The sequence below is a fragment of the Crocuta crocuta genome, unplaced genomic scaffold, assembly GCF_008692635.1.
Source record: "Crocuta crocuta isolate KB4526 unplaced genomic scaffold, BGI_CrCroc_1.0 scaffold479, whole genome shotgun sequence".
In the NCBI taxonomy this organism is placed as follows: Eukaryota; Metazoa; Chordata; class Mammalia; order Carnivora; family Hyaenidae; genus Crocuta; species Crocuta crocuta.
In genome coordinates, this window is record NW_027531875.1 from 3,307,135 (window position 1) to 3,327,766 (window position 20,632).

Sequence of the window (20,632 nt, forward strand, 5' to 3'; positions counted from 1 at the left end):
AGCCCGACGCGGGGCTCGAACCCACGAACCACAAGATCATGACCTAAGCGAAAGTCGGGCGCTTAACCGCTTAACCGACTAAGCCACCCAGGCGCCCCTTGTTTTCTACTTTAAAAAGATATACTATAAATTTCCCTACTGATTAATATTACACAATATGACATATGGATTAAAAGAACAGGCTTTAGACAGCATCCTGGGATCTCCTTTTATCCTAATTCTGCTTTTATCTCTAAACCATAGAGGTTTAACTCTCTATAAAAGATAAATAATAATATTGTCTACCTCCTGGTGTTGTTATCATTACTAAAAAAGAAAATGCTTAGGGGCTCCTGGGTGGCTCAGTCAGGTAGTCCGTACAACTCTTGATTTTGGCTCAGGTCATAATCTCGTGGTTGGTGAGTTTGAGCCCCTCACAGCGCTCTGTGCTAACAGTGTGGAGCCTGCTTGCGATTCTTTCTCCCTTATTCTTTCTGCGCCTTCCTTGTACACACTCTCAATAAATAAATAAATAAATAAATAAATAAATAAATAAATAAATATTTTAAACATGCTTCAAAATGCTTCNTCTTACAAATGCTAATTGTTATTTATTATTATTCTCAATTACTGTTTTAGGAATGAATGGATGGATGAATACATGAATCAATGAATATGGGTTCTGACCCTGTATTTATTTCTTCATCTATTTCTCTGTTGCTCTAAGAAAAGACAGTATAAACAGGTGTTGCCATCGAGCTAGTACAAGTAAAAGTAGTTTTTTTCGAGATTTCTATAGGTCTTCAGGGGGAAAAAATACAACAGCAGATAAAAGGTGATGGGATAAGCAGCTAATTAAAGACTTTGTGCCTAAGGGCAGTACAAGGCAGGTTCAGGGCTTTTCAAAAGAGACCTCCCACTAACAAAAGTACTTATGCCTAAAGCCATATATTTTCAGAGCTATTAGTGGCTGCAGGGGGTTATTTGAATCACAGAGTCTCAGAGGAATGGGAACTTGGATATTTAGGAGACTGATGATTTTAAGAAATCTGAAGTGTAACAAGGTCATATTTGGAAGATAAAAACTCAGTCTTCAGCATAACTTTCAGTTTTACATTTATTCCAAGTCCCAGGCACTTATCAAAATATCATTGTACTTCATTATAATTTGCCCAAGAATGACTTGATATGACAAATTTGTGTGAGATTACTAAATATCCTTTATATAGTGGTTATGTAAATTTGTGGATCCTCTACCTTAGTATTTGATCATTAACTATAAGCACAATTCACTGATGGGGCTGCTTTCCAATCAACAGTTTAATTTCAGTTATGTCGGTTTTTGCAAAATTACTGAACATTTTACTGTGTTTTACTATAATAGAAAGAAATGGAAGTGGTGATAACAGTAGTAAGAACCGTGACACTGAAATAATACAATTGAGATGAAAATCATTAGGAATGTAGAAGGATGCTCACTTGGCTTAAGCTGTTAACTGAGCATCCACTTGAATAGTAGAGAAAATATAATCATAAAATCCTGTAAATAGACCGTTAAAGACTATATTTAAACTGTAAAGTATAAATAGAGAATTTGTTTTCTCTCATAATAAAATTACCCATATAATATATAAATCTACTGTTTGTGGCTTACCTATGTCTCTTTCCTACAGAAAGATAATCAGAAGAGTGTTAAACTTCCCATGGCCTTTGAAGTCTAAGCTAAGCAAAGTGAGCAAGAGCATCACCATCTGGTAAAAATCTGAAATAAAAAATACATGGGCCCTGGACATGGGAAATTGGAGAGTTGTTTGACCTCTGCAAGGATTCAGGAAATTATCACAGTTAATTGTTAAAATCCGTTAATTGAGCAAATGTTTACTGAACACCTATTAGGTCCTCTTTTGATGGAACATAAAAATAATATATTGTCAAGGGAGAGAAAGGCAAAAAAGATTAAGGAACGAAAAACAAAACAAAACAGGGGCGCCTGGGTGGCTCAGTCGGTTAAGCGTCCAACTTTGGCTCAGGTCATGAACTCACAGTTCGTGGGTTCAAGTGCCGCGTTGGGCTCTGTGCTGAGGAATAGTTAAGAGCCTGGGGCCTGTTTCAGATTCTGTGTCTCCCTCTCTCTCTGACCCTCCCCTGCTCATGCTGTCTCTATCTCTATCTCAAAAATAAATTTAAAAAAAATTAGAGACAGAACTACCCTATGACCCAGCAATTGCACTATGAGGTGCTCAACCAAAGGATACAAAAATAATGATTTGAAGAGGGCACAAGTACTCCCAGATTTATGGCAGTGCTGTCAACAATAGCCCAGTTATGGAAGGAGCCCTAATTCATCGACTGATGAATGGATAAAGAAGAAGTGGTATATATATGCAATGGAATACTATTTGGCAATGAAAAAGAATGACATGTTGCCACTTGCAACAATATGGATAGAACTAGAGGGTATTATGTCAAGCTAAATAAGTAAGGCAGAGAAAGACAAATATCATATGATTTCACTCATATGTGAAATTTGAGAAACACAACAGAGGAACATAGGGAACGGAAAGGAAAAATAAGATAAAACAAACATGGAGGAAAACCATAAGAGACTCTTAAATATAGAGAACAGACTGAAGGGTACTGGAGGGAAAGTGGGTAGGGGTATGGGTTAATTGGGTGATGGGCATTAAGGAGGGCACTTTTTGGGATGAGCACTGGGTGGCATATGTATGAGATGAATCACTGGGTTGACCAACCTGAGTTAAAAAAAAATAAAATAAAAATAAATAAAACTAGATACATGTAGTTTCATTTTCAGGTATCACAAGGTGTGTTACCAAAATATATTTTACATGTTTATAAGTGTATATGTTATATGTGTGCATATATACACCATGTCACCTTCTGTGAACAATTGGAACTGAGATTACTAAAATAAAAACAAAATTGTGCTTATCTAATAAAAAATTTTCCTCTTATTTTCTAGATCACATATCAATATTAATAAGAAAGAATTCAACTCATGAGAACTATTTCTTAACCCGTGATTAAGCATTACCATTCTTCTTTTAATGTAATACTATGTAGCCAAAGAAAATAATTTCCAGATAAGCTTTTGGGACAGAAAACAAATAAACTTCCTAACCTACTTTTTCATATCTATGGAACTCTACAAGGACCAAAAGTCATTGTAATGATCCTAAAATAATATAAAATTCTAAATGTATTATGGCTTAGAGAATATTTTAATATGTTTCATATAACAGGGTTAAGAGCCCATCAAGGTAGAAATTATATATTCTGTTTACCAATTTAAATTAGATAGTGTATTGCAAAAATAAAGTTTGAAACATTAAGACCTGGCTAGCCCTATGTATCCTACTCATTCAAAGTATTACCACTTAGACTTGTGAGAGACTGAAAAAAAAATAAATAAAAAAAAGCTTATTTTATTTTTTATACATATATATAACTAACAGATAAAAGAAAAAATAGATCTGTGTTCTAATGCATATTTTGTAATTCTTTTGATGCCAAAGTAGAATATGGCCAAAAAATCAGCTTCTGAGATCTTTAAGTGATACGTAAATTCTTTACATATTGACACAGGAAACTCTGTATAATATTTTAGAGATATTTATTTAAACAGCCCATATCACTAGCATTAAATTTTGTGTTATTGGCAATATGCACATATGTCTTCATCCATCTAAATCAATAAATGAGGACACTATTCAGCAGAGCCTGCCTGCTTCAGATTCTGTGTCTCCTTCTCTCTCTGCCCTTCCCCTGCTCATGCTCTCTCTCTCAAAAATAAATAAACATTAAAAAAGTTTTAAATAAAATATGTACAATCACAGAGCATTCAAATTTATACACTTACCAATACAGGTAGGTAAGGAATCATTCCACTGGGCCAAAGAATTGGGAACTGTATCACACCTAATTGCGATGGATCCATGGAGGATATATCCTGGATTACATTCAAATAGAACCAATGAACCAACTGCAAATTCATTGCCAATCCTTCTTCCAAATCTTGGTTCAGGCACAGAACTGCATTGTGTGGAACTTGTTCTAGGAACAGCTGTGTACAAATAATTTTTATTGTAATTTCATATTCAGTAGAGAAGTACAGATTTCAAAATGTAACAAAACAAATCTCAAAAAAAATCTTCACTTTTTACCAGCACTCAAATTAACAACTTGAATACATTTCTAAAGTTTTGATAGTCATACAGAATAAAATACAAGTTAAAATGAATACTGCTATTGTCATCAAGATTTTTAATTTAAAAACCATTTTACTTTTGATTCTTTGAACATCAAGTAAGGTTTAAAATTTTTTTTTTGTTTTACCAACTCTTATTAATATAACAAAGTAATTTGAGTAAGATATTTCAATTTATTGGATGATAATTTAAAGATAATATTTTTTGCTTTTTAACCTGGGATACCAAGTTCAAACAATATGTGGCAGGTCACATGAGGTAACATCACAATTTACTTTTCAGTAGTTTCATTGATTTAAAAAAGAAAATACAACATTTAACTTATTTCACAGCATGTTCACAAACTTAGTTGTTCAAAATATGTTTGTTATTGATGAAGACAGTAACTATGTTCAAGGCTAAGTAGAGTAGAAGTCAGACAGATTAACAACAATAGAAGTTTTAATTTTAATAATCATACGATATCAAATTTGAAATTGTTTTTAGACTTTATAGATGTGTCCTCGATTGTGACTTTTTTTTTGTTTTAGTAAAATAGAATGATAACAGGATGTTTTTTCTTTTTAAAACACATACAGATGGGATTAAGGAGTTTGACAACTGCCCCAAAAATGATATGATGCATTCCAAATAGATTGATTCCTCTTATGTGACTTGTAATAGTGCCTTTTAAAATTCATAATATCACATAGTGTTTAATGAAGGAATACTATGAAAAATGAAACAGTATAATATTATAGCTAACATTATAAATGGGACAAAGGAGTTAATAAAAATATCAAATAACAAATGTTTATAAATGTTTTAGGAATAAAGTTCAAACTACTACATGATCATAAATAATTAAAATATTTGAAATTATAGGTCTTCATTTATTTTAATGGTACTATAAAGCCTTGTCTACACAAGGCAAGAAAAAAAACTGTGTAAATAAACTTACAATTGTACAAAAATATTTAATAGCCATGAAGAAAGTTTGAAATCTCCTGAGAGAATGAGAAATTAAAATTTTAGAATGAAATAATGATTTCCCTGCATGTCTAAGTACATTCAGCACAAAATTTTGCACATTTTTAATTTAGAATGCTAGACTATGGGGAAAATAGAATATGTAGAGCGTGAAGAGTTGTCAGGAAAACAAAATAGATGTTTCAAAACAATATGTTGGAAGGAAGGAAAATCATACTTGAAAATGATGATGTAAGCAATAGGTCACATTTGACCTTAGTCAAAGTAACAATGCTCTAGTGAGAAGGGAAGGAACAGGGCCAAACTTAGAACAGAACAAAACAGAACAAAACAAAACACAGCTTTGATCTCTCCTATATGGTATGAGGAGCTCATCATTCAATAAACTCTGAACATAAAATGAGGAAACTGATATCATTCCTTAGTGTGTTTCTAGGCTACAGGGTCACTTACCTTGATAAACAAAGTGAAATCCCTTAGCTGTTATTGGTCCAACTGAAGTAAATCGAATTGTGATCTGATTACCTGAACTCAGTGGAAGTGATTCTCCTACTCAACAAAACAAACACTAAGATATCATAAATAATTTCATTCAGTAAACCTAACATATTATATTAATTTACACTGTCTTTTGAAAGTCAATCTATGTTCTATCAAATTACTTCAATATTATCCTATCTCTGACAATATATTCTCTTTGGGTTCAGCTTCAATCACAACCTTTTTACAGAGGCTTTAATTACATTTTGATACATATTGTCGCATTTAAAAAATAATCCTTTAATATTTTATATTACATTTAACACCACATACTAAGTAACTAAATATTATATTTACTTGATTACAATGCCCCAAAATAGTTGGTTATATTTTTCTCAAGCGTTTGAGTTACTACTGTGTTTCTACTTTTTTTTCAATAAAAAGTGATTCTATTTTTAGTTTATTTCTAATGTGGATGACATAAATCTCAACTTTCACTACAAAACCAATCAAAGTCAGTCTTTAATCAATAACTGATGCATGGCAGTTCTATTAAAGGATACCTGAATGGGATCCTGAGAGGGAAGATAACAGAGAAGATTGCTGAGTTGGCCCATCATACACCTCAACAACATCGTGGAGTGATGTCTGGAAAAATACAAACTGGCCAAACACCACTGATCAACAGGAACCAGGAGAAGCAAACAAATCACCAACCATCCATAAACGAAAACAAAAAACAAAAAACAAAAAAAATAGAAAGAGGAGGAGAGAGAGAACAAAGTATTACAATATAATACTCATCTTTTTTTCTACCTTTAAAAGAGGGTAGATGCCAATTGGTTGATATGCCTGACACATGTATTTCCGGTCATAAAGGTAATGACCGTGACCTAAAAGCAATAAAATTTTTAAGATACTATGTTTAAAATAAATTAAATGGGTATAGGTTTATTTTGAGATCAGAAATCATAAGGTTGGTGATAAATACTTTATAATAACTCTTTTTTTTTTTAAAATTTCCCATTGGTAGTTTGGTTCTTTCACTTTGTGACTCTCTTCCCTTTTTCTAATTTTTTTCTCCTCTTTTATATAAGATAATGTTTTAATTTAGGGGAATTTTTTTTTTTAGATTGCTTTGAAAATGCTGTTCCATTCCGAGTAATAGTTTCACTGGAAAAATATCAGCAAGATTCTTTTCAGGTACAGTGTTTAGTTCACATTCTAACTTAAAAATGATTCCTAAGCACATTATTGGTAAAATTCTGCCAAAATAAATAAGTATTATTTATAATTTCTCAACAATTGAGATATAAAATTTTACAAAATGATTGCTTTTTCATGGTAAGTACAGATCTGAAGTATTTGTTAATAAATATTTACAAATGTCTCATTTTGTACTTTTCCTTTCATTATACCCTAACTTTAATTAAAGAAATGAGCCAAACTATAACTTTAAAAAATAGAAAGAACTTGTTTCAGAGCAGAAATAAGCTTATGTTTTATGTTTTTTAAAAAATGAAATAGATAATAAAAGTTATCCTCAAAACATGTTATTGAGTAGAAAAACTATGGGTTTAAAAGAGTGACTTCTTCAAAGTTTAATAATGTTAAAGCAAGATAATTTTTATAAACTCAAAATCACATTAGTGTAATTAAACTATATTGCATGAATAACATATTTTAAAGGTTCATTATCATTTACATGTTAAATCAAGATTACGGTCATCCTTTTGTGGTCTTATGAAGACAGGCTAGTTCATCTGAAACATGCTGAGTTTTGCCTATGAACACATACACATAATACTGTAAACAAAGCTATACTTTTTTTTTTTCTTTTTTTTTGGCCTGCTGAAATAAGCTGGTGATCTCAGTCCAGTTCTTTGTGGGTTAAAGGAAAATGAATACAGATATAGAGTTTTTGCTCTGAACAACTCCCGAATATTGATGTGCTGCATTTCATAAATAATCCTCCTGAAAACATTGCTTCAAAGTCTTGAAAACAAATTTATATTTCTATCATATCAGATACATGTAGTCAAGTGATTTAAGAGTTTACAAGTCATATGAAATTTCAGTCCAGACCTTTTTAAAAGATCCATATATTGGTCTACCAAATCCCAAACTATTTCAAAAACATTCCAAAAAATATAAAGAAAGTTTGTTTTCTGTTTTTGTATTTGTTTAGATTGGTGCTTGATCTGTTTTCAGATGTGTCTTTGAAAGCTTCTATTACAATGCAGATGTTGCCATTGCTTATCCAAGTGACCCCTTTCTCCCCCAAATCACATTAGCCTAATTATCGGAGCTTTGTTAAGAACACTGTGCAACACGGCTCTTGGTACACAAACTATTCTTTCTTTATATCTTGTTGGAAAGACATCAGAAAAACACTTTAAAACTCAACATCCCCTAAATCCTTCTGCTTGAATATTTCAAATATTTCTTCAGAAAACATGCCCAGTTCCCAAGCACATTACAAACAATATCTAAAAAAAAACCAAAACGAAACAAAACAAAAAACAAACAAAATAACAGACCTCCCGCTCAAAAATAAAAACCAAACCAAACAAACAAAACAAAAAACCAGAGTCATCCAAGAGCTTTTTCTAAGGAGGAAGGTGGGGGTGGGGAATCATGTTTTCCTCTTGTTCACAATTGTTATTTCTCTACACCTTGAGCAGACTTTTGTGTCACTTATGAACAGGAATGTTGAAAAGTGTAACTTAAAAAATTTTTTTTTAATTTATTTTGAGTTAGAAAGAGAGCATGAGCAGGGGACGGGCAGAGAGAGAGGGTGAGAGAGTGAAAAATGTAACTTTTAACAATATAGGCATTAACATGGTATATTTACATCATTTTAAGTAATGAAACTTGTATGGTATGCCCTTGGAGTGTTCTTAGTAACTCGTGACTATAATTTGTTGTGCTAACTCTGAGGTACCAGTGGGGAGAATCGAGGCGTATATAGGATGAAGGAGTGAGTGTTGAGTCTTGCTTTATGAAGCACTATATAGTAATAAGCTACTACTCATTTTTTAAAGTTTATTTATTTTGAGAGAGAGAGAGAGAAAGAGCACACACAAGCAAGGGAGAGGGAGAGAGAGGGACAGAGAGAATTCCAAGCAGGCTCTTCCCTGTCATGGTAAGATCATAACCTGAGCCGAAATCAAGAGTCATATGCTTAACTGACTGAGCCACCCAGGCGCCCAGCTGCTACTCTTTATTTGCTATTTAACTCTGTATTAACATAGTGAATGGAAATCTTAAAGTAAAATAGCTTTTATTAGGGAAAAAGTTACCCTGAGAGCATACTAAACTACTACATGAAAAATAATAAAGTACATTTTGAATAAGTTTTTTGTAGTATGAAATATCAAGAACATTTGCATAGTGATTTGATTTCCTACACATTACCAGGTTGAGTATTGTCTCACTAAATTATACTCCAAGCCTGAACCAAATCTTAGCCAGAAATTTTAAGAGTTAAATGGTAAACCTATTGTTTGCTTTCCCATTCTGTCCACAAATGCCTTTATTTAATATTCTTACATTCAAGACAGCAGGTCTTCTGCTTCTAAAATGTTCTGAATGGCCAACTGCACCTTTGGCATGGTGGAGACTGTTGTAGGAAAAAATTGTGAAAGACTTTAAGATGGATCCAAAGATAACTGGATGTTGGTTTTAGGTAGGTAAGATGTTTTTTAGCATATCTTCTGGGCACTTGTGGTTTGGGGGCTGTGGTATATACGATGGATTATTGTTCAGTGGACACACATCTTCTGTATCTATCCTTAAATTCATTTCATCATTCCATATATATATCTACCCATCTATCCACCGATCTATATTTGGTTATTGAATTCTCTGTTGAACCACTGTAGTATTTTAACAAAATATTCATTAATTCTTGAGTTAAATAAAATTTTTGGTACAAGAAAAAAATTGATACATGTTTATTTTGTATTTGCATGGGAGTCACAGTTATGTTCTCCTCAAAAACAAAGCAAAAAACCCTTTAACACTGACCTAGACACCTCAACTTAATGACTGGACCATCTTTTGATTTCTAGGACTACAGTTAACTCCCAAAGTTTGCACTGATTATGCCTCTGGAATGATTAGCGAGCCCTCTATCTTCTCTTTTCTCAATTTCCAACAGAGATACAGAATTCTCTGCATCTCAGCTCCATGCTTCTTTCCTTTACTCGGGAGATCTGCATGTGGACAATCAAAAGCACTTTGCTCTTAGGCTATTAAAGTAGACTATAAACACTAAGTTGTTTCTTAAGAGAAACACTACTTCCAGGGAATTTTTCTTTCTTTCTTAAGCATAATAGATCTTGAAAATAGTATTTTATTTATTAAAATCTATTTTCTAATGTTACACATATATTATTGCAAGCTAGGAAAAGGAAGAAAAGGGAAGCCTAATATGGTAGAAAATACCACCTAAAATAACCCTTCAAATCAGCCTATGCAAATAATCTATTATGTCCGAAACTACTTCTGAGCCTCTTATTTTCCATGTATTTTATTCTAGAATACAGTTTATTAATCTAACTAGTATGTAGATTCTGTTCTATGATGTATCAAAACTGAGCTAGAATCAGAAAGCTGAGCAGTCCAGAGAGAGTCCTCTTAGACCCCATTAACTATATCTGAAGTCATTCAGGTTGCAGCTGACCTCTACCCACCTGTAGAAAGATGTTAAGTTAGCCAATTAAATCAATTGTAACCCGACAACAGGACATGTTGGACACATCTTTCAATACAGATCATTGCCATGCTAATCATTTAATCCACTTTTAAAGGCAACTCCTCTACCAACTTCTAATGGGCAATATTTAGAAGGTATCCTAGGCTGCATTTTTTAAAATCTATAATTTAGATTCTTTAAAAGCCACTTAAATGGTCTGCTTAAATCACTTAGATAGAGAAAACCTCTAATTTAGATCAGAAAGGTAGGATATTTACCCAAACTTTAAAATTTTGTTAGTTCCTTTGCTTCCACATGATCAAATAAACTCAAAATAAGGCATGACATTGTGTTTATCTATGTTTTTTGTAGGTAAAGCAAGGTTTGTTAGACATCTAATTTTTACAGGGTTATTAATCCAACCAAGACAGAGAGGCAAGGTTCTATTTACTGAAAAAGTTTGTTCATTTAACAAAGTTTCAGAGCACATTTGTTTTCTATTCTGTCCCACCTCTTTTCTATCATTTCTCCTTTAGTCACATTCGTTTAACTCATGAGACTTTACCAATTCTGCTTAATTTAGCTATTCCAAATGTAAGTCAATAAATGATGAGAGGGTATCTGGCACGGCATAAAGAAACTGCTGAGGAAAAACATGACAAAACAAAACAAAAACAGAAACAAACCAACACCAAACCAAAGCCAAAACTGAAAAAAACCTCCCAAGCATTAATACGGCTAAATTGTTAGAATGCACATTGTAAACCACCAGTCTCTTGGAAAGTATCTTTGTGGAGGAAAGTACAGTGGACACCTGAGGTGGGACATCACACACTATGTGGTTTAGTGCCCAGAGGGGTGAGCATTTGTTTAGGATATAAATAAATAGTTCTCTGTTTTCAACTGTTGCTGATGTTCCACAGCTAACTAAGCTAGTCAGAATTTTTTAAAGTTACACTTAGTTCTTGTGCCATCAAAATAACCGGCTAGTGCATTGGACAGAGGCTCACTGATTTAGCAATTAACTTTAAATGAGGATAATAAAACAAACATAGACAAGATTGATGTTATTCAGTGACTAGGATTGGAGTTATTGAATTAAAAATAAATATTGAATGTATGCAAATACAGAAGGGTTTTAATTTTCCGTTTGTCAATTTTGTTTTTCTGTCAGGAAGAAATAATTCACAGAGTTTTCCAATGTCATAGTAGTTTTAAAAGGAAAAAAAAAAACTACCCTCAGACGCAGATGGGCCATGGCTAAAGGAAATGATCTAACCATTACTGTGGAAGGTGGTAAACAGGAAAATTAAAATGTCTAAGAGTCTGTGGTAAATTCAGGTCTTATTCAAACTTGTTTTGAGGTAAAAGGGATCGAATTTGGTGGAGGAAGGGAGGAAGACAGGGAAGTGGTTTCTTCTTGGGCATCAGTAGTTCAGATGGATGGTACCTTATTCATTATGTGCCAACGTACTAAGACAACAAGATTCCTTTGCTCTATGACAGAATGGATAAAGCAGTTTAAAGACTGTCAGTTTCTGCAACTGAGCAGATTTAGAAGGACTAAGGTTTTAAAATTACACAAGGGGGAGAAGAAGGGCAGAAATGGTGGGGGAAAGGGAGAGAAGCAAACCATGAGAGACTCTTGAATGCTGACAAAAACTGAGGACTGATGGATGTGGGGGGAGGGGGGGATGGGCATGGAGGAGGACACTTGTGGGGATGAGCACTGAGTGTTATGTGGAAACTAATTTGACAATAAACTATTAAAAAAAAAAAGAAGGAAGAAAAAAAAATAAAATTACAAATCTACAATTCCGGAATGCCCTAATAAAGGGTAAATTACACCTATCAAATGGGGGCGCCTGGGTGGCTCAGGTCATGATTTCGCGGTTCATGGGTTCAAGCCCCGCGTCGGCCTCTTGTGCTGCCGGCTAGTTCAGAGCCTGGAGCCTGTTTTGGATTCCGTGTCTCCCTCTCTCTCTGACTCTCCCCTGTTCACACTGTCTCTCTCTCTCAGAAATAAATTAAAAAAAAAAACATTAAAAAAACTATCAAATGAAATTAAGATCACATTCTGGAATCAGACTTTAGGATCGAATTAGTATGAGCCTCATAGAGAAGTTACTTCGTTCTTCCATGCCTCAATTTCCTCATCTGTAAAAGGATATAATAAAGTAACCTAACCTCATATGATTGATGTGAATTATGGCATAAATTGATACTGGTAAAACACTTTGAAGAAGTACTTCAAACACAATAGTAAGTATTCATTACTACTATAAGTATCTCAGCTTTGTAAATTTAATTGCTACTAATTCAATCTGAAAATTCATGATAGGAAAAATTTAATTGACCTTTCAGGTTAGATAGCATATTTTTTTCTCATACTTTGCTTTCCGTACATGAGTATTTAAAATAAATGCTAGAGCTGGTTGGGTTAGAGAAACATTCCATGCATTTTAATCAAGGTTCATTTGTCTTATGATTCCAAAATGGCTAGGTACTTCTCTATGTACTTGATTTTACATTCTCTCCTCTTGGATGGAATATGAAAGTGTAATTAGCAGCATTCTACATGGACTAAGAAGAGGAACAAGGTGATAGAGCACTCTACTTTTTTTTTACTTTGCTCCCTTTATCTTATGTCCCTCTGTTGCAAAGACATTAAAACACTATCACAAAAGTAGTTCCGCACAGGGGAGTCTGGGCAGAAAAAGGAAAAAATAATACTGTAAATTCCTATTCAATGTCAGCATGATTCTCAACATGCCTATTACCCTTTTTCAAAATCCACACATTCTTTTGTATTCTAGGGTTCATTTTGATTGTATTAGGCACTCAGCTAGTTATTGCTGTTAAAAATTGTAAAGAAATCACCCCCATTTTCTTCAGCTTGCATTTTATTCATGAACATGGCAAAGAAAACACACATGTGCACTCACTCTACCAACAGAACAGAATAAGATTCAAATCAAAGATGTGTTTAGAACTGTAGTTGATTATGTGAAAGCATAAAAAACTATTGTTGGTGACATAAGATATCAAAAAGTTTGGCTAGCTTTATCCTCGTACTTTCATCTCAGTATGAATATTTCAAGACAATATTGTAGAAATATCCATGTATGCCAAATGCTTCCTTTTTAAATTAGTAACATATACAGAACTCGTTGTTCTCTATATGTTCTGACTGTGAAAGTACTTACAAAAACACCAAGGTTGCTTTTGGGGATATTATTCCACTTGGATACCTCATGATTTTAAAAGCATTCTCATTTAAATATGATTACAAGTAGCCAATTTAAACTTCAGTTTTATGAAATATACGTGTGTGTGTATAAAATTAAATATTATAACAATTTATTCAAAAGCACCAAAAAGCAGGACTTTAAAAACCAGCTCCAAGGGGTGCCTGGGCAGCTTAGTCAGTTAACCATCAGACTTCAGCTCAGGTCATGAACTTGCAGTTTGTGAGTTTGAGCCCTGCATTGCGCTCTATGCTGACAGCTCAGAACCTGGAGGCTTCCTTGGATTCTGTGTGTGTGTCTTTGTTCCTCCCCTGTTCGCATTCTCTCTCTCTCAGAATAAACAAACAAACAAACAAATGAAAACCAGCCCCAGATCAAATTAGTGTGCTACTTATTTTCCAAGTGTCATCTTGGACTGGAAAAGTTTGAGTAGAAGTTGTATTAATTGATAAAATAACAATTGACAATTTCATTAGTATTTTGGAAACTTTTATATTTTCTCCGTATCAGTTAGATTCCAAAGTCTTATAATTATTCTTTTAGTAGAACACGAGTAACCGATTAACTTACAATGAGGTGTTTTATACTAATGCAGCATCTTAGTTAAGGTGAGTCAGTTATGTGAATCATATACTAATTATCCAGAGGTTATTAAAATCACAGGGAAGCTTGCCTCCACCACGATGCTGGGACTAGTCTTGCCCTAGAGCAAATAACCTACAAGTGCTAGGTTAGCAGCTCACAGAGTATCATGAGAGCGTTCTGGCTCTGAGAACAGGCAGGCCAAAATCTTGTTATTGCTATTTTGTAATAATTAGGAAAAGATGCTATTTAAAAACCAGAATCATGGCTCTGACCACTGTATCCAATTATCCAGGAAGGAAGTAGTTCCAGGTATCTTGTCCTGCTTGGAATTCATAACAGTAAACAGGATCCTATTTTTTTTTTCCTGTTAGCAATTTCCTTCCTGTGTGATACTTGTGTCAATTTATAAACCAGGTGTACTGACTAAATCCATAATATTTGCCTTCAGGGTTCTTTAAAGCTGGTTTTCTGTATATACTAGAACTTTTTGCTTACCACCAAAATTACAGACCGTCTATATGACTTATTTTAAACATACAGGTATTATAAACAACCCTTTTGTAGCAAGTAGAGTTGCTTTCTTTAATTGTCCCAGGAACAAATATCTATTCAACTGCAAGCCAACAGCTTATCTGCAATTTGGCAGTTGTAACATTTCCCAATAGCTGAAAATTAATTTGGTGTTCAAAAAGCAATGAAATCAAGAAAAACACAATAAGCAATTCTATTGCATGTTTAAAAGAATTGAATCAAGGAAGCAAAATTAGAAGTTTAAAGTGTTACAATATTTTATTAGAACTTTTATTTTTAACTCAATTTCAATTTGGATGAGTGTTTGTCTTTAATCACTCCTCAGATATTTTCCTACAGACTTGGTGGAATACGTCTGCCAAATCCCAAATAGGCCAGACAGATTCAGGTCAGGAACAGATTCTCATGTGGACTATAACATAAGTTAGTGGATTTTTTTTTATTATGGAAATTTCCAAACATACACAAGCTAGAGAGAATAGTAGAATAAACCCTCATGAACCCATCCACCCAGTTTCAACCCTTATGAACGTTTGCCAATTTGTTTCATTTATTCTCTCCCATCCCTCCTGTATCCTCTACTGCTTAGCACTCTCAAGCAGCTCCCCAAATCATAACCCTTTTCCATAGAGACTTCCATATTTACTTCCAACAGATGAAGACTTAAAAAAAATAACGACACGATTGCCATTTGTAATAAAACTAACAATAATTTCTATCACTGAATAACCATTTCTTGATCTCATTTCCTGATCTTCTTCCTTCCAGAAAAGTATTTCTTACACTTGTTTTGATTAAGTCAAGATCCAAACAAGATCCATGCATTCCTTTGATTGATGTCATATACTTATGGGAAAAATATGGTTCTTTTGAAGGCAGGGAGACTCAAGTAGGATAAAACTCAACTGATCAAAATTCTCCTGTCACCTAGTTTTTGTTGAGAGTTAACTGGAGCTACAGCGAGCAGAAAATTTTCTGTGGAGAAGACCTCTGGGGGTGAGCGGGCTGCTCTGTGGACACAGTTCCTGATCTTGTGACGTCCTGTTTCAATCAGAGCAGATTTGTTTCTCTGTTTTATTTATGGGACTTTCACATAAACTTCAGCATCAAGCCTAGATTCAAATTTGTGCTTTCACTGGATTCTTTACACTCTGTACACTGCCTCCTACACATGCCATGCCTTTTCTGCAGGCTCAGCGTCCCAAACTCCTCAAATCTCAAAGTTCCACTGCTTAAGAGTTCTTTAATTGGCAAAATTTACATCTATTTTAGGATGACAAATGGAGGGGTTCATTGTAGGGCAACATTTAAAAGAGTTTCTCAGTTCCCCCCCCCACAAAAAAAAAAAAAGAAAAAAGAAAAAAGTAAAAAAGAAATCACTAGTTACCTCTCTAAGTTGGGATCTAGCCTTACCATGTTGGAAGTCATGCTTGTACTTTTTCACAACAGAAGGAATTCCAAGATTAATTAGTCTTAACGTAGATATAATGCTACTATGTTCTGAAGTTTATTTTCCTGGACCAGATTTCATTTAAAAAATTTTTTTTTACATTTATTTATTTTTTGAGACAGAGACAGAGCACTAAAGGGGTAGAGGAAGAGAGAGAGGGAGACACAGAATCTGAAGCAGGTTCCAGGCTCTGAGAGCTGTTAGCACAGAGCCCTAGATTGGGCTTGCACTCACAACCATGAGATCGTGACCTAAGCTGAAGTAGGATGCTTAACTGACTGAGCCATCCAGGAGCCCCTGGACCAGATTCCATTTGAAATGTCCAATTAGGGAAAGAGAATTTGCTGCTGCTGGAAACTTAGAAAATGTAGTATATTGTATATTCATTTATTTGCCAAATCAATAAAGGTATAGTAATAACTGGTTATCATTCATTGAACCCTTACTATATGTAACAATCTGTGCAAAGCTCTTTATACATATTACCCAGACTGATCCTTTTTTTTTTAATGTTTTATTTATTTCTAGGAGAAAGAGAGAGAGACAGCATGAGCAGGGGTGGGTCAGAGAGAGAGGGAATCACAGACTGAAACAGGCTTTAGGCTCTGAGCTGGCAGTCAGCACAGAGCCCGACGCGGGGCTCGAACCCACGAACCGCGAGATCATGACCTAAGCGAAAGTCGGGCGCTTAACCGCTTAACCGACTAAGCCACCCAGCCGCCCCTTACCCAGACTGATCCTTAAACTAACCTTAGAAGGAGGCACCATCATCTCCATTTTAAATATGGAAAAACTGAAACTTATTTAAATAACTTAATACAACTATCAAAAATGACAAAACTAGCAAGGAGAAAAGCTAAGATTTGAGTTCATGGAATATGAATCCATTTTGAGCCTGGTCTGCTAAGTATTATTCTATACAGCACAGCAATCTGGAATCTACTAGTGAATAAACAGCCTTTAAAGTTATTGAGGAAATCTTACTGGAGCAAACCCTGACAACATCCATGATAAAGATTCTGAACATGAAATTTTTGGGGCTATTTTGTTGAGAAAGGTGGAGAAGACTTTTATAGTATATTTATAAATGCATTGTCTTAAATGACCAAATAAATTAATTCATGTTATCTTGAAAATATATTCATATAGTTTATATAATACTGTGCTCTCAATAAGCAAGGTGTTATATGTCCTGTAGACTCTCAGCCATTTTTAGGGGTAGATTTTAGAATTCCAAAAAGTAGCAGGGGTAGCTCTTTCTGCCCATGGGTCCTGTTCTCATGCCTTAATAAAACTACCTTTTTTGTATCAAGAAAAAGAGTAGCAAAGTCTGCTGAGTAAGGTTTGTTCTCATAATCGTTTACAAAATAAAATGTTGGTCATACAGAGCCTAGGATTTGCAGTTCTGTCCATCTGGATTTGACCAGCTTTGCCACTTAGTGTAGTGTGGCCTTCACCAAGCTAGGCAACCTTTCTGAATATTTTTTCTGATCCACAAAATAACACCCACTCCCTAGGCTTGTTATAAAGATTAATCTGTAAATCATATTGTCCAGCAGGTGTTTTATATACACAATATTACACACACACACACATACACACACCTTTTGACCATTTTAGACTCTTATTTATAAAATCTAAAATCAAAATACAATTCTATAAATAAATGAAATTCATCACTAATTTTTAATCTGTCAAATGTGACATTCAACTATAAAATAGTCATCTTAAGAGTGGAAACAAATAAGAAGAACAGAATATCAATTTTGGAAAATACCTTATCATTCATTTAGTCCAAATCATCTGGTAATATAAATATCCTCTTAGGCTGTTAACCTTCCTCAGAGAGTACATATAAAGATACTGGAGGATAAAGGAGTTATTGATATAAATCTACAGAATATGTATTATTCAATGAACACAGTGAATTCTACTAGGGGAAAATTGGTATTATTTATTGTTTCAGTTCTCCAAAAGACTTTCTTCTGTAGTTAGTTTTTTTTTCTTTTCAGAAAGAGTGTCAAACTATATTGTCCATTAGTAAAGAAAGAAAAAAAGTATTTTATGCTAACCAAAAAGGGCTACTCTTCTTCTAAGTGCAAATAAAGCAACTTATCTCACTGTTGCTGTCTTAACATCTTTGCCATCACTCTTGTCCTTAGCACTGATTTTTGGCAAAGGTATTTTTGTCATCATTATCAAAAGCATCTAATATTTTCCCACAGTTTCATTCCAAAAACTCTTACCATTATTAAGGAAGTTATTATTTACTATGTGCAATATACTGTACTGTTGCTGAGAAACTTACAAATGGATATTCTAGATAATTGATACCTTTGATATTGATAAATACTGACAAATTTCAGATTTTCATATAAAGACACTTTTTACTAGAAAATCTAAGTATACAAACGAGGCTGAAAGAGATTTGACACTTTTTTTCCTTAACTTGGTGCATGTATAAAATTTATTTGGATTCACATCACTAGTTGATAAAACAAGGAACCTATTTGAGACTGATGTATCAATCTATTGGTATCTGCCTCCTTACCCAAAACTTTATACATACATATCAATTTATTTATTTATCTGTTTGTTTATTTATATGTATTTTTAAAAGTTCCTTTTAAGAAAGTTTATCAATATGTTAAACAATTCTCCATTGAATTAATAAAATATCAATTTGGGGATGTGTCCTTTCATTAACTAAAAAACTAGATCTCATAGAAAATTAGTGGTACAGGGTTAGTGATGATTACTAACCTGTCTTGCCTCTCTTGTCATATTGGGGCAATCTATAATCTACAATTAGGTTGTGTTCAAAAGTTATTACTAGCAGACAGGTAAAATTTTAAAATGCATGTTCTCATGAAAATAATGTAAAAATGATAGGTGCTCAGATGAACTCACAGGATCAATTTGACCTGAAATTAGTGTAGTTCATGAAAATAAAGAACAATTAAACTGTATAAGAGATTTCATACCATCTCTTTCAATTCTTTGTTTACAAATGAGATAACAAAAGAACAAAAAGAGTGAAGTATTTGAACACCAAGCCTATAGGAGAATGCATTCTAGGCTTTCAACTAGAATAACAAGAAATAGGGCTTGTCCTTTAGGTAGTGTTCTTTTAATGGTGTCTCTTATTCTCTCTTGTTGAGACTTTGATTATTTTATTTCCCTCCTTGTAGTGATATTTGGGTCTCTCCACACTGTGTACTTGTGCTTGTTTCTTGAAGTAGTCCCATGGGGCTGTCTTTTTAGTGGACTCTGTCTCTTCCTCCTCTTGTGGTTCAGTTTGTTAGCTTCATCCCTTCTTTGTTTGAAAGATGCAGGCAGGAGATAGGGAACCTCCCTACTTCTCTGCCATATTGCCGCCAGCCTATTTCAAAACTAGAAAAAGTGCAAATACAAAATCTAACAATGCACCAAAAGGAACTAGAAGCAGAGCAGCAAGAGCACCCCAAACCCAGCAGAAGAAGAGAAACAATAAAGATCAGGGCAGAAATAAACAATATAAAATCCAAAAAAAAAACAAACAACAGTTGAACAGATTAATGAAATCAAGAGTTGGTTTTTTGAAAAAATAAACCAAATTGATAAACCTCTAGCCAGCCTTCTCAAAAAGAAGTGAAATTACCCAAATAGGCAAAATCATTAATGAAAGTGGATTTATTTATTATAACCAGTCCCTCAGATATACAAGCACCTATCAGGGAATACTATGAAAAATTATATGCCAACAAACTGGACAACTGAGAAGAAATGGACAAATTTCTAAACATACATGCATTACTAAATTCAAATGGGAAGAGTTAGAAAATCTGAAGAGACCCATAACTAGTGAAGAAATTGAATCAGTTATCAAAAATCCCCCAATAAATAAGAGCCCTGGGCCAGATGGCTTCCCAGGGGAACTCTACCAGACATTTAAATGAAAGTTAATACCCATTCTTCTCAAGCTATTCCAAAAAATAGAAATCAAAGGAAAACTTACAGACTCATTTTACAAAGCTAGCATCACTTTGATTCCCAAACCAGACAGAGACCCAGCAAAAAAAGAGAACTACAGGCCAATATCCTTGATGAATATGGATGCAAAAATTCTCAACGAGGTACTTATAAATTGAATTAAAAACATGAAAAGAATTATCTACCATGATCAAGTGGGAGTCATCCCTGGGTTACAGGGCTGGTTCAATATTCACAAATCAATCAATGTGATATATCACATTAACAAAAGAAAAGATAAAAATCATATGATTCTGTTGATAGATGCAGAAAAATAATTTGACAAAATAAAACATCCCTTCTTAATAAAGACGCTTGAAGAACTAGGGATAGAAGGAACTTACTTAAACATCATAAAAGCCATCTTTGAAAAGCTCTCAGCTAACATCATTCTCAATGGGGAAAAACTGAGAGCTTTCCCCTTGAGACCAGGGACATGACAGGGAGGTCC

At 33.9% G+C, this 20,632-nt stretch overlaps 1 protein-coding gene across 3 annotated transcripts in view; it reads right to left on the reverse strand.

Moving 5' to 3' along the window:
• The window catches only part of CSMD3 (CUB and Sushi multiple domains 3), a 1,194,711-nt gene that overhangs the window by 168,620 nt on the left and 1,005,459 nt on the right, over positions 1 to 20,632 (reverse strand). For 2 of the 3 annotated variants that reach the window (XM_077772929.1, XM_077772928.1), the window contains 3 exons: positions 6,221 to 6,334; positions 5,631 to 5,726; positions 3,860 to 4,063 (listed from right to left, as the gene is read on the reverse strand). In XM_077772929.1, coding sequence (XP_077629055.1) covers positions 3,860 to 4,063; positions 5,631 to 5,726; positions 6,221 to 6,334 — 414 coding nt within the window. The remainder of the gene's footprint in view (positions 1 to 3,859; positions 4,064 to 5,630; positions 5,727 to 6,220; positions 6,335 to 20,632) is intronic. The other variant, XM_077772930.1, reaches the window with a different exon arrangement.